General features: G+C 65.8%; 2 protein-coding genes across 11 annotated transcripts; both read right to left on the bottom strand.

The window, feature by feature from the left end:
* Nucleotides 1–1066: 1066 nt before the first annotated feature.
* On the bottom strand, nucleotides 1067–8379 carry MROH6 (maestro heat like repeat family member 6). Of its 4 annotated transcripts, none has more exons than XM_074352776.1 (14): nucleotides 6396–8379; nucleotides 6076–6228; nucleotides 5754–5908; nucleotides 5041–5158; nucleotides 4661–4749; nucleotides 4437–4574; nucleotides 4209–4323; nucleotides 3958–4101; nucleotides 3715–3888; nucleotides 3364–3531; nucleotides 2995–3114; nucleotides 2668–2770; nucleotides 2492–2557; nucleotides 1067–2345 (listed from the first exon to the last, which is right to left on the bottom strand). In XM_074352776.1, exons 1-14 carry the CDS (start codon nucleotides 6639–6641, stop codon nucleotides 2098–2100), a joined length of 2037 nt encoding a protein of 678 aa, XP_074208877.1. In that variant the 5' UTR covers nucleotides 6642–8379; the 3' UTR covers nucleotides 1067–2097. The 4 variants fall into 4 exon arrangements, with proteins under 4 accessions (XP_074208877.1, XP_074208876.1, XP_074208879.1 ...); XM_074352775.1 differs by having other exon boundaries at nucleotides 4661–4845; nucleotides 6396–8374; XM_074352778.1 differs by having other exon boundaries at nucleotides 5041–5908; nucleotides 6076–6173; nucleotides 6396–6533.
* An 18-nt stretch (nucleotides 8380–8397) lies between these two features.
* Nucleotides 8398–11945, bottom strand: NAPRT (nicotinate phosphoribosyltransferase). 7 transcript variants are annotated; one of them, XM_074352797.1, is made up of 13 exons: nucleotides 11480–11705; nucleotides 11277–11404; nucleotides 11118–11200; nucleotides 10731–10861; nucleotides 10508–10623; nucleotides 10054–10250; nucleotides 9839–9979; nucleotides 9444–9528; nucleotides 9269–9349; nucleotides 9072–9174; nucleotides 8810–8964; nucleotides 8603–8710; nucleotides 8398–8516 (listed from the first exon to the last, which is right to left on the bottom strand). In XM_074352797.1, the coding sequence occupies exons 1-13, from the start codon at nucleotides 11703–11705 to the stop codon at nucleotides 8430–8432; spliced, it is 1641 nt and encodes a 546-aa protein (XP_074208898.1). In that variant the 3' UTR covers nucleotides 8398–8429. The 7 variants fall into 7 exon arrangements, 6 of the variants coding, with proteins under 6 accessions (XP_074208898.1, XP_074208897.1, XP_074208896.1 ...); XR_012502176.1 differs by lacking the exon at nucleotides 11277–11404 and having other exon boundaries at nucleotides 8810–8938; nucleotides 10731–11200; nucleotides 11480–11938; XM_074352796.1 differs by lacking the exon at nucleotides 11277–11404 and having other exon boundaries at nucleotides 9444–9486; nucleotides 10731–11200; nucleotides 11480–11939.
* Nucleotides 11946–12516: the final 571 nt, after the last annotated feature.

Here is a 12516-nt window from a genome sequence, read left to right on the forward strand (position 1 = left end):
ATGAGTGACTGGCTTGAGAAACCCCGAGGACACGCCCACCTGTGGGGCAGGCTGGCGTTCTTGAAGTCCTTAACCCCCACTCCTGGATGCTCCATGTGCCTACATTCCTTCATAAAAAGATAAAGAGCATTTTTTTCCCTGACGTGTGTGCGCCCTGGCCAAACTAACCGCCCCTAGAAACCGCTAGTCTCACAGTACCTGCGCGGGCCAGCCCTGGTGCTAGAATGGGCTCTCCATAGACTGGAGGGAGCCGGGCAGGGCGGGCGTGGTGCCGGCTGAGGTGGGGTGGGCGCAGGAGGCCTCACTGCACACCCTGCCCTTACCAGAGTCATAAACCCCGTGACTTAGAACAGCCCCCGCCGAGCCTCACTAGTCGCCAGTCGGTGCCTGTGCCCCAGCTGCGCAAGCAGCACCCCCTTGTGCGCACAACCCTGTCCCTGACGTAAGCCCCCACACGTCTACGCCGGGGCATGCGAGCTCCGATCGCTGTCCACATGGCCCGCTGTCGCCCAGCTGTTGTGCCCATTTCCACTTCTTCCTTGTCTCTCAAACTCTTCTTTGTCTTTGGTAAATTCTCTTACCACCCGCGACACCAGCTTGCCGTGTCCCCGAACACCACCACCCTCCCTTCCCCCTCCCCCTCTCCTTCCCTCAGGGGTCTGCTGGCCTCCTGGCCTCTCCAGCATGACCCCAATATATTTCCTGTAGTTCAGTCCAGCTCTGGCAGCTGCTCTGGAGGATCTGGACTGATACAGCAAACCGTACCTCTGGCTTCACACAGACAAGTGCCTTTGGCCTAAGCCTCCCCAGCCTGGGGATGCCCAGCCAACGAAGAGACCCCAGACCCCTCTGCTGAGCTCTGACCCCGCTGGCTCCACACACTGGACCACAGAGTAACCTCTCGTCTCAGGGTGAAGCTGCCTGACTTCTGCGCCCACCCCCGGGCTGCCCCCTGCTCCTGGCCACATAATGCCTTGTCTGTCACCTTGGCCGCAGCCCGGTCCTGGACCAGGCCCAGCACACCAGCACCACAGCCTCGGCCCAGAACCAGGCCACAGACAGATGCTGAGCCTTCTGACCCGTGCGTTTATTTTAAACTCTCTCCATGGGGATGGACAGAGCCCCAGCCTCCAAGAGGCTGTGTGAGTCGAGGCCTCCTTCTCTGAGGAAGCAGCTCTGGGGGGCCCTGGGAGGGCAGGAGGACACCTCAAGGTGGATACTCCCGGTGGAGGAAGCCACTTGGCAGGGCCTGGAGGGGCCTAGTCACAGCTTCAGACACTCCTAGAGGGGCCTCTTCCCCGAACGTCCAGTCCTGCCTTTCTCATTCAACCCTGAGCCAGGCGCTGGGGCACCGAGGCGAGGGCTCAGCCCGGTGGGCTGTGGATGCGGCTGCCTCACACCTGGACCTGCAGGCATCATCTCGGGCCTGTGCTGTCCAGTGGGGAGGTCAGGGGACATGATCCGGAGAAGGTCCAGGGGGCGGTCTGACACCATGGTGGGCGGGTGGAGTGGGACCAGGCTGTGGGGCAGCAGGTGTGGACAGACCAAAGCTTCTTGAGCAGCGAGGATGTGGCCAGGAGCCTGAGAACCTCAGGCCAGGGCATGGCCAGCAGGGAGTGGAGCATACGATGGAGGGTGCTGGGCTGCTGTGGTGGCCAGGAGGGCCCGACAGGTAGAGGCCCCGGAGGAGGGCTGTGCCCGCTTCACACTGTCCCCCACCAGAGTCTGGCTTGGGAGGCCAGGTGCCATGGGCAGGGCACACTCCAAGGGGCTTGGAGAGCCATATGCCTGAGGGGGACAGGCGGACCCAGGTGTGTAAGAAGTGAGAGGCTGAGAGTGAATTGGTGCTCGGGCAGAAGGCACATGGGCTCCCTCCAGGCCCCATGGCTGTCACGGTGGGGCGCTCCTGGAGAGGGCTCTTTGTGTGCAGCAGGCCTCGGGCAGCTCCAAAGGCAGGTATCGGTGTCCAGCACCAAGCCCGGGTGCCCCTCAAGGGAGACCTCTTCCGCAGAACTGGCCCTGCCCAGACTGGCCACAGAGTGGTGGGGCGCCCCACTCAGACCCCTGACTCCCACCTGGAGGGCAGGCAGGTCAGACTCAGCCTGGTCCTGAGCAGTCCCAGTGGCCAGCCAGGCTCCAGTGCTGGAATGGGCTGTCTTCGTAGACTGGTGGGAGCCGGGCAGGGTGGGCGTGGTGCTGGCCAAGGTGGGGTAGGCGCAGGAGGCCAAGGAGGCGCCAGCAGTGGGGACAGTGCTGTGTTCGGGCCAGTAGTGCCACCTGCTGGCAGGACACTTGTGCTGCTGCCACCACAGAGGGCTCAGGGTCACTCTGCAGCTGCCCCAAGTCTGCGGGGACAGGGAGGTTCATGTGGCAGGGAGGGCTCTCAGGACAGCTGCAGGTCCCCAGCCGTCCACCTGTCCTTTCCCATCCACTCCACTCTAGTACCCATCACCTCTCTGGGACCCCACTCCCTGGTGAGTCGGGTCCTTACCCTGGAACAGGGAGTCCAGTAGGTCCTGGTTGACGCAGCTGAGGCTCGAGTGATGGACCAAGAAGCCTGGACCAAAGCAAACCCCTGAGTGCTGGCCCCACGCCCACAGCAGGGAGGGGCTGGCCCAGCTCCCAGAGCCTTGGGTGCAAAGGACAGTGTGACCAGGGCTGCCTCACCTATGAGCACGGCAGCTGCCCGGCGCAGGCGGTCCTGTGGGCTCCGCAGGTAGCCCTGGGTCTGGCTCAGGAAGCCGGGCACGTGGCTTGGGTACCACTGAACCTGGGGACAGAAGGGGTCGTGGCAGGATGAGAGGGCCAGTTCTGCATAGAAAGGCGGCTGCAAAGTGAGTTAAGGGGCCAAGGCCCCCTAGGGACCCCCTGGGTGCCACCATCTTGGCCAGAAGGGTGGGGAGACTCAGTTTCGGGAGAGTGGCCCTGGCGTGTACTGGGCCAAGTAGGCAGCTGACCACACCCCGTCACTGTCACTGTCCTCCCCTTACTGACCAGGCGCTGGCAGATCTGGCTTAGGGCCCCAGGGCTGTTGTAGTGGGCCACAGTGACCATCTCCTCCAGCAGGCCCCAGCGCAGGGCCTGGTCACAGCAGGCCAGGGTCCACTCTGAGCTCTGGAACAGGGGAAGGGAGCAAGATTAGACGTTCTGAAAGCGGCAGGAGGCAGCCAGGGGTGGGTGGACAGGATGCGGAGTAGAGGAGCCCAGAGCAGGGGCCCCAGAAAGACCAGGGACCTTGACACGGGCACCTGTGCTCCATGGGGAAGTCCCTGACCCGAAGTCTTTGGAGAGGCAGCTGTGGCGGGGCTGGGTGGGGGTTCTAGTGGGGACAGCAGTGGGGCAGTCTTGGCAGGCTGAGCTGACCTCAGCAGTGTCCCGGCTGGGATCATGCAGGCGCAACAGCAGCGGCACGAGACTCTGCAGCACCAGCTTGCGCAGGGGGCCTCGGGGCCCCACCCACAGCCTGCCCCGGGCCCTCCGCACCAGCGTCCCGAGGAGCCCGACCGCAGAGGCGCGGACTGAGTCCCGGGCCTGCAGGGGAGGGTGCAGTCGGTGTGGGGCAAGCAAGGAGAGGGTATAGGAGGGCTGCTGTCTGGGGGTGCGGTCTGGGAGCCAGGACGGGGGCCAATGCGGGAGCCAGGGGTGGGATGGGGATCCTGGGGCAAGAGGCGGGGGACAGCGGGGGACGGGGCTGGAGGGCGGGGCGGGGCTCACGTCATCCAGAAGCGGTGGGAGACGTGGCCCCAGCTCTGCGCTCAGGAGGCGCACTGGCGCCTGCGGCCGCAGCAGAACCCTCCGCAGCACCCCCAGCGCAGCGCCCACGAGCCGTGTGTCACCCTCGCCCAGGGTGACCAGGAGCGCGGGCAGCAGTGTGCTCATGTGACGCACCTGCGGAGACAAGGACTCGTGGTCGGCCCCTCACAGCCCCCACCCCCCTCACCCAGTCCTGCCCCTCACCTTCCGGCGGTTCAGCGCCAGGTGGCCAAGGCCCAGCAGGCCCAGCCAGCGCACGGTGGGCTCGGGGTCGCCCTGCCAGGTGCAGAGCCGCTTCAGGATGACCTCCTCCCGCAGGAGCCGGGCGGTGGGCTGGCTCTGTAGCAGCTGGGCGGAGCACACAGGGTCAGCGCGCTGGCGATGCCGGTCAGGCCGGGCTGCACAGGGGATGAGTCCCCAGTCACACCAACCACCCCTCTTGGGGGCAAGCTCACCCCAGTGAAGAAGGCCATAGCTGTGAGGCGCTGGGCATCGTCCGTGCTGTGCAGCCGGGGCAGCAGGTCTGCGAACAGGCCTCGCAGGTGGTGGTCGGCATGGGCCACCATGGCACTGTGATTGGGCAGAAATGGGAGCTCTCCCTCCACTTCTGGCCTCACCCCTCCCAAAGCCTCTACCCGGCCACCTCCTGCCCTTGCCTCTTCTCCCACACTCATGCCCCGCACCTGGCCAGCAGCAGTACACCCTCCAGGTGCGTATGGGCTCCCACCAGTCTTCTCCAGCCACCAGCCTGCTCCATGCACGTGACCACCATGCGGCTGCCGTCACCAGTGAGCAGGGCCTTCAAGGCCTCCACGGTGCAGCTGGAGGTGGGGGCAGCAGACAAGTGAGCAGTGAGGGCCAGGAGGGCACTGGCCCAGCCCTCGCCTCCCCCGGTGCACACCCTCACCTGGCGTGGCTGTGTGGTGGCCCTTGGTAGGATGGGGCCCAGACCTTGGGAGTGTCAGGGGAGCACGTGCCCCGGGCCATCTCATGTAGCTGTGTGACCAGAACAAGGAGGAGGTGCGGGTAGAAGCCCCGTGTGGCCCCCACGCAGCCAGACACGGCCAGCATCTCCCGAAGGGCGCGAGTGGCCTGCAGAACAAGCAGCCCACTCTGGCTCAGGCATTGCAAAACAGACTAGGACAAGGCTTCAACGCTTGAGGGATGTTATGGGTGGGCATGGCCCAGCTGAGAGCCTGCTGCCCTCACCCCTCTCGGGTCAACTCTCCTGTCCCCCTGGGCCAAAGCCAGGGAGAATCCCCGGCAATGCTGGCTGGAGCCACCTACCGCCAGAGCCTCCGGCTGGGGTCCGGCCGTGCCCTTGAGCGCCCAGAGCAGCTGCACCAGCACCTGCCCATTCACCCGCTGGTTCCGGCTCAGGCTGCGCCACAGCTCGGCCGCCGCCCTGGGGGCACGGGGCATGTGAGACGGGGCCTGGTGGGATGTGGGAAGTCCCCAGGTCAGGGCCACTAGGACTCCAGCAGGAGGAGGGGCAGGCAAACCGCCCCCAACCAATCCCAGAGAAACAAAATGAATGGCATCCATGCAGACCACAATACAGCCAGGTCCGCGGGATTGGCCGCCTGGCAGGGACCACTCAGAACCCTGTTGGGCCAGCAACAATGAAACAAACCTGGTATTAGGAACAATCACCATAGAGAATAAAACCAAAGATAACTTCTCCTGGGGCAGATTAGCCAAAGAGCCAGGGGTGCTGGGGTGTAGAAACCACCTGGCTTGCTCACTTGGCCTTGGAGCGCCCTCCCCAGGCTGGGCTCCAAGAGAGACCTGGAGAGAGAAGGCAGGCCCCAGGCCAGGAGCCCAGCTCTGAGGACCCAAGGTGGGAGGTGAGAGGCAGGATTGGAAGGGACGGAATTAGAAGGCTCTGCCCGCGCCACCACCTGACCCACCCTGGGCCAGACTCTGCCACCAAGCCGGAAAGGGGAAGGAAGCTGCATGGGGGCAGCGGGGAAGTGGTGCGTTGGGGCAGGGCAGGTTACCCGTCCGGGCGCAGAGAGCATGGCAGCAGTGCACACACCACGTCCCGAGGATGCTCCAGGGCAAGTGCGCTCAGCACCCGCAGGACTACCCGCCGGCGCATCCCCTCTGCCAGGCTGGGCACCTGTGCCAGCAGCCCACGCACCAGACCACGAACCTGGCGAGGAGGGGTGAACGGCAGCAGTCAGGCCTTCTGACCCCTGTCTATTACCCTCTGAATCCCCCCCAAGCAGGTGTGACCCGAAGGGGGCTGCTTGCTCCAACCCCCAAACTTGGAGGCCAACGGGCAGGAGACTCTGGGGCAGGGACGGGATGGGGGCTAACCTGGTCCTCCAACTGCTCCCCCTGGGCCTCCAGGACTGAGGACAGAGTGAGGGCTGTTGCCTGGGTCCCCGCAAAACCAGCATCTTCCAGGCAGGCAGCTGCGTACAACGCCAGGTCTTCAAGGGCCCCATCCTCCCAGGAACTCTGGGGAGTCTGGGGTTGGGGGTGAGGGGGTGTATGAAGACCCCTTGCCTCTCCCACTCTCTTCCTCCCCACCCCTCCCCGCTCTAAACAAAGCCTCTGTGCCTTTCTGTTGTTCTGTTTGTTCCACTGTTCCCTCCACTTTATCTCCCCTGACCCCCAGGCATCCTCCTGCTCACCTGATGGGGTATCGCTGGGGCTGGCTCCTGGGCTGGGGGCCGGGAAAAGGGCTCACTGCCAGCTGTGGGGCTGGCTGCTGCCCTCTGGGGCTCCACTTCAGATTCAAGCTCAGATTCAGGTTGAGGGCTTGTGGAAGGGGGTCCCGGGGGCTGCCCCTGCCTGGCCCGGATCCCTTCGGCCAGAGCTGTCAAGGTTAGAGCCCCCACAGGGGCCCCCCGGGGCCGGCCCCACATGCCCCCAGCCATGGCTGCCACACACGCTGAGCCTCTCAGCCAGGCCCAGCCTGTAGCACCTGCCACCAGTCCTCCCAGGAAGTCATGCCCAGGCCTGACCTAGAAGCATGTCCCAGGCAGGCGGGACCAAGAACAGGCGTGGTGGCGCGTGCGTGCGTGCGTGTGTGTGTGTATGCATGGGGGTGGGGGTTGGGGAGCCACACAGAGGTGTCCCCAGGAGTGGTGCCTGCTGGGGGCTTATGAAAGGCCCTCCTGCCTGGGCTGCTGGAGGTGAGTGGCCAGCATCTGGGGTGAGAAGACTGAGCGCCTGGGGTCTGACTCTGCCCCCAGGCCCTGGGGAAGAGGGAAGGTCCCTGGGAGACAGTGGGTCTGCAAGGGGAGAGAAGGGTCCTTGTCCGTGATCTCTGCCTCCTCTAGGCAGACCTTGGGGAAGGTGTGGACAGCCCTGAAGAGACCCTGGCAGGGTCCAGAACGCTGGGCCTAGCCCTGAGCTGAGGCTTCACCTGATTCAGCCCAGGCTGGGCCTGGGCTGTCCCCTCTGCATTCCGACCCAGCCATTCTGGGAATGGGGGTAATTCAGAGAGCTGCCCACACCTCTGAGCTTGGGGCAGCCCTGGGGTGGAGCCAGAGGCAAGAGGAGCTGCCCTGTCTGTGCCTTCAGGTGTCCTTGCAGGTGACCGCCATCGCTGGAGGGGGGAGGTGCTCTGGGTCCCGGCACCAAGGAAGTGCAGAGCTGAGAAGTGGTGACCCGTGGGTACCTGGGGCCAGTGTATGTTCTGTTGTGTGTCTGTGTGTTTGTATCTTCCTCCAACCACCTGTCCCCCAGGGATGGCCTGACTGGGCCTCTGCCCTAAATTCCCACCATCACTGTCACCCAGCAACTCAGGGGCACTGCCCAGCCTGGGCAGGGGAGCCAGAAGAGCTGGTCTGGCCAAATACCTCGGCAGGCGGCGGTGCTGTGGGAAGCGCCCTGGAGTCAGCACCTCCACACCCACACCTGCTTCAAGGCCTGGACAGGCCAGGCCCGGGCCCCGCCCTCGCGTCCGCAGAGCCCTAGACCGCTCTCTTGAGTGGCCCCTCTGGAGACCTGACTAGCCTGCCTGCACAGAGCTGAGCAGCTCTCTGTCCCCTCAACTTCTTCACTGGCTCTAGCGCAGGCCCGGACCCGCTCCTCTCCCTTCCGAGGAGCCGGGTCCCCAAGGCCCAGGCTGGTCGGCATCATGACAGGATGCCAAGGCCAGGAGGGAGCCAGATGGGTGGGGCGCAGGGCCACGGGGGTCCCCAGTGGCAGGGTCCTGCAGGGCTGGCAGCAGCAGTGGCAGGTGACACCAGGCTGCTCTCTGGCTTGGGAAGCTCAAGGTGCCCCACAGAGCCTGCCTGAGGACAGTGCCTTTGGCAGCGCATGGTCACAGGAATGCTGGAGCTCCTGTATCTGGCACTCTAGCCCCACCCCGAGGTGCCCCTTCTCGAGCCTCCAGCAGGGAGAGGCCTTCCATGGTAACACCCCCAGCTCCCAGCTGGGCACCAGAGGCCTCCCTTCCCCACAGCCCTGCCCTTTCCCAGCTCCCCAGGCCTCAGACACTCCCTGCCCTTAGCCTACCTCCTCACCACCCTCAGGCCTCGGCACAGGGCCGCCTCCCTGCCCGGGCCAGGCGGGATCTCCCCTGGAAGCACGAGCCCTCACGCTGATCCCTGACTCCAGCCCACCCCGGGAGGCCCTGGGGGTCCAGTGAGTGGCAGGCTGGGTGAAGACACGACACATGACAAGTTGTGGGGGACAGTGAAGGACTCGTGTTAATTTCAGGCAGCTCCCACCATTGGACTCTCACGGGGACTGCTGGCACTCAGTTTGTCCACCAGGGCCTGTAGCTTCTCAGACAGTGCGACCTGCAGGGTGGAGAGGAGGGGACAGTGGGTGGCTGTCGGGGCAGAGAGCACACAGGTCAGGTTGACGATGTGGGCCCGACACCCACCTGGTACAGCTCAGGCTGCTCCAGCCGCCTGTGTGCGGGGCTCAGACGGCTTAGGGACAGCTGAGCGAAGGCTCTGGATTCAGCCAGAGATGGGAGGGGCTCACACAGCTGGGGGGAAGAGGGAAGGAAGGGGCTGGCTCTAGGTCAGGTGTCAGGGCTTGATTTGGGTTGAAGGTGCAGCCTAGCGGGGTGGGTAGGGGCGGTCACCTGTCCCTGCTGGACCCAGAGTCGCAGAAGTGGCTCCACATGGGCCGGCCTCACGGTACAGGACTCCTGGGCCCCTCGAGGCCAGACTCGCAGCTCCTGGCCAGCCTGGGGAGGTGGCTCCTCTGCCAACTGCAGCACATCCATCAGCAGAGACCCTGTGTGTGTGTGTGTGTGTGTGTGTGCGTGTCAGGGGTGCCAAGAATAACGTGGGGGGCCAGGGGCCTTGAGCCGAACTGCAGAGGGTCAGCAGGGCAAGCCTCACCGTTGGAGCCCAGGAGCCGGAAGGCAGCCTTGCTCCCAGGCAATGTCTGCTTCTCTGGGTCCTCAGTCAGCTTCATTCGTGGCTGGCCTCCCACGGACACCAGCTGCAGAGACAGGGTGTCAGCAGAGTTGGACCCTTCCCCTCGGGCCCATGACCCAGCCCAGCCCGCCCCCACAGGGCCCCTGCCCCGTCTCCACCTTGTAGACACAGCCCAGGGAAGGCTGACGAGGGCAGGTGACCACGCTCGTGCCGATGCCGATGCCGTTCACCTCGCTGCCCTGGAGGAGGGGACAGGAGGCGGCCCTGGGCTCGTCCAGCACCCGCAGGCCTGGGGCCCCCGGCCGCCCTCTGGCCTGCCCCTGCCCCACTCACCTTCTGGGCCAGCCGGGCCAGCTCCTCCTCGTCAATGCTGTTGCTGACGGTGATAGGGACCGACTCTAGCCAGGGCACCCGGAACCTGTGTGGGCAGCCCCTCCGCTGCTCCCGATGCGCTGGTCCCCTCCCACCCGTCATGCCATCTCCCCACCCCCTGATAATCTGCCTTCAGCCATGCTGGCTCTGGCCTTTTTGCCTGCAGGCCCCTGAGTGAGCCCACCCCAGCCTCCTCGCCAGGGCCGTGACTTCTCTACTGAGGTAGCGACCACACCAGAGAGCCTCACCGTGGGAGGGGTGAAGATTGGGAAGGTCCCTCCTTCCCCTCCTCTGTCCCATCCCAATATTCCAGCCCCAGAGGGGGTCTCAGCAGGCAAAGTGCCCCGGGGACTCACTGGGCCGCCACCGTTCGGAAGACTCCGCGGATTTCCTGGGCTTGCTGAAGCAGGTCGCCGCTGTCCAGCCTCACGCCCACTGCCTGGTAGCCCAGCCCCTCCAGAGCCAGGGCTACAGCCAGGAAGTTAGGAAGGCCGCTCCTGCAGGCAGGGCAAGGCGGTCGGGGGCCTGAAGGTGCTCGGCTGAGCCCGCTCCGGGGATACCTGGGCCTCACCTCCGCACACTGTAGGTGTCCAGCAGGCCCTGGAAGGCCCGGGGAAAGGCCAGGGCATAGGCCACAAAGGCTGCCCGCTCCCCCCGGTGTGGCTCCTGCACTCCCAGCCCCAGGTGGGCACACACACGCTCCAGCCATGTCTCCACACTGGCAGCCAGGTCCACGGTGGGGCCCTGACCAGCAGCAGGAGCCAACATCTGGGGAGAGGAACTAGTGAAGGATGGAGGATCCAGAGCACAGGGTGGGGTCTGGTTTGTCCCTGGTAAAGGGTCTGAGCCACCTGCCTGCCAGCTTCCCAGCGCAGCACCAAGACTACCTGCCAGGGTGGCTGAGGTGGGCCAGGCATGGCACCTACCTGAGTGCAGAGCAGGAACTGGCCCCTCCCTCCCCTTGGGCAGCGGCTGGCTTTGGGGTCTGCCCTCTGGACTGCAGTGGGGCAGACAGGGGTACTGACCGGGTCAGGGGGCACCTCGGTACCCAAAAAGGACGTGACGAAGGAGTGTGCCAGGGTTCCGGCCACAGGCACGCCCCGAAGCTGTCCCGCAAGCACATTGCTGCTGCCATCAAAGCCTGGACCAGGGCATCAGGCAAGGTTGAGGGACTTCAGGTACTGAAGTGAGGGGGATCTCAGGGCTGGCCTCCTTTCCCAAACCTTGCCTCCCTCTCCTGGCCCTCACCGCCCAGGTAGCTGTAGGTGGAGGCCGTAAGACCCCCATCCGGTCCCTGAGCTCGCCGAAGCCCCATTTCCAGCAGCCGCTTCTCCGGCCCTGCGATCAGGCGAAGCCGCGCTGCGTTCGTGGCAATGAGGCTGTTGGAGCAACAGGGCAAGGGCCCTGCGTGAGGGCCAGGAAGCCAACCAGAGCCGTCCTCTCCTGGGACCCTGCACGGTGGGAGCCGAAGGTCCCTCTCCAGGACCCAGGCCTGGGCTCCACCATCCAACCCAGGGGCCACGCCCCACCGGGCGGGGCCCGGAAGGCCGTGCTCCTTCCTCAGAGCCCAGCCTTCGGGTCTTGGGCAGGAGCCCCGGTCCTGCCCCAGGCCCCACCTGGCACCCCAGGCCCCACCTGGCATAGCTGACCAGGCAGAGGAGCGGCGTTTCCAGCAGCTGCACCACCAGGAGTGGCCCCGACACTTGCAGCAGCGGCACCTGCGGGGCAGGCTGTCAGCTCGGCACCCCGGGCCCACTCAGCCCCACCCCGGCGTCCGGCTCACCCTGCACTCACACCGGGGAAGGCGAGGGAGCCCTCGGGCAGGGCCCGCACTGTCACCCCGGAGCAGTCGAGGGCACGAAGGTGCTCAAAGAACGCCGGGTCTGTGTCTGGGGGCAGCACCGAGGCCAGGAACTGCACATCTAGGGGCGGCAGAGGTGGTGGTGGGCGGGGCGAGGGGGCCGGGTAGGAGGGGCTCCCGGGCCCTGGGGGGATACCTGCGTCCCGGAGGCGGAAGGTGCGCAGGAAACGCACGCAGTCGCGCAGCCCAGCGGCCAGGGCGAAGGCTCCACCGAACGGGCAGCGACGGAAGAAGAGCTCGAATTCGGCCTGGTCCTGCGCCCGGCCCGCGCGCCAGTAGCCCAGCGCCATGGTGGCCTGGTAGAGGTCGGTGAGCAGCGGCCGGGCCGCCGCGCGCCCCTCTGCGTCCTGCTCTGCCGCCATTACCCCCGCACTCCGGACTCTCGCCGCCCCGCCCGTCCACCCCGTGACGCCGCGCTCCCCAAAGCCCGCCCAGCCAGCGGGACGCACCAGGAGGCTGGGACACCAGGGAGAGACCGCCTTTCCTGGCAACCGGCATGGGCGGGGCGGGCCGCTGGCCTCCAGACACGCCCAGGGGCCCCAGCAGCTGGACCTGGCTGGGGCTGGGGGCATATGCTCTCGCTGGTCACCCCTGCTCCCCTTGGCCCCTTGCCCCCTTGCCGCGTGGCCTGTCCCGATCCCCGCGAAGCTGGCAGCTCCATGCAGTGGGCTCCGCGAGGGTGGAAGAGGGCAGCCGGAACTCCACGTCCAGCTGGACTTTACCCGCACCCGCCCAGGGGCCGCCCCGGCCTGGGGAGGGCAGCGCACAGCCAGCACCGCACCAGGCAAGGCCCTTACCACACTGCTCGGGAAGGAGTGTGGTGCCAACAAAGGGCGAGGGGGCCATTTGTCCACCCCAGCTGGCAGCAAAGGCTTTCAGCTTCTGCACTGTAAGCCCCACAGAAATCCCGAGGGGGGCCCTGGAGGACAGCACAGAAGTAACCACAACCCACACTTTCTCCCAGCACCAGAAACGGCTGCCTCAACGGCCACGTGGGCCAACAGTCCAGGGGAGAAACCACTAGTGACTCAAGTGTTGTGCAAACCTGGGGCTCGGGAGTGCAGGTGGACAGGGACAGGCAGGACAGTGGGCACCAGCGCACAGGGCAGTTTGTCATGGGATCCATCTAGGGCCCTGGTCTCTAGTGCGGGGGGCAGGGGGAGGCGCGACCAC

Source organism: Camelus bactrianus, chromosome 25 (genome assembly GCF_048773025.1).
Source record: "Camelus bactrianus isolate YW-2024 breed Bactrian camel chromosome 25, ASM4877302v1, whole genome shotgun sequence".
Taxonomy (NCBI): Eukaryota; Metazoa; Chordata; class Mammalia; order Artiodactyla; family Camelidae; genus Camelus; species Camelus bactrianus.

Bases quoted from the DNA above. Each gene is read 5' to 3' on its own strand.
- MROH6 (XM_074352775.1), bottom strand. From the start codon at position 6,641: ATGGCTGGGGGCATGTGGGGCCGGCCCCGGGGGGCCCCTGTGGGGGCT. The intron at 2,771-2,994 runs GTCAGTAAGGGG...TTCTGTCCCCAG, and splicing joins GCCAGATCTGCCAGCGCCTG to GTTCAGTGGTACCCAAGCCA. The intron at 2,346-2,491 runs GTAAGGACCCGA...CTGTCCCCGCAG, and splicing joins ACTGGACTCCCTGTTCCAGG to ACTTGGGGCAGCTGCAGAGT.
- NAPRT (XM_074352795.1), bottom strand. From the start codon at position 11,841: ATGCCGGTTGCCAGGAAAGGCGGTCTCTCCCTGGTGTCCCAGCCTCCT. The intron at 8,965-9,071 runs GTGAGGCTTGCC...ACACACACACAG, and splicing joins CCGGCTCCTGGGCTCCAACG to GGTCTCTGCTGATGGATGTG. The intron at 8,711-8,809 runs GTGACCGCCCCT...TCTTCCCCCCAG, and splicing joins TCTGGGTCCAGCAGGGACAG to CTGTGTGAGCCCCTCCCATC.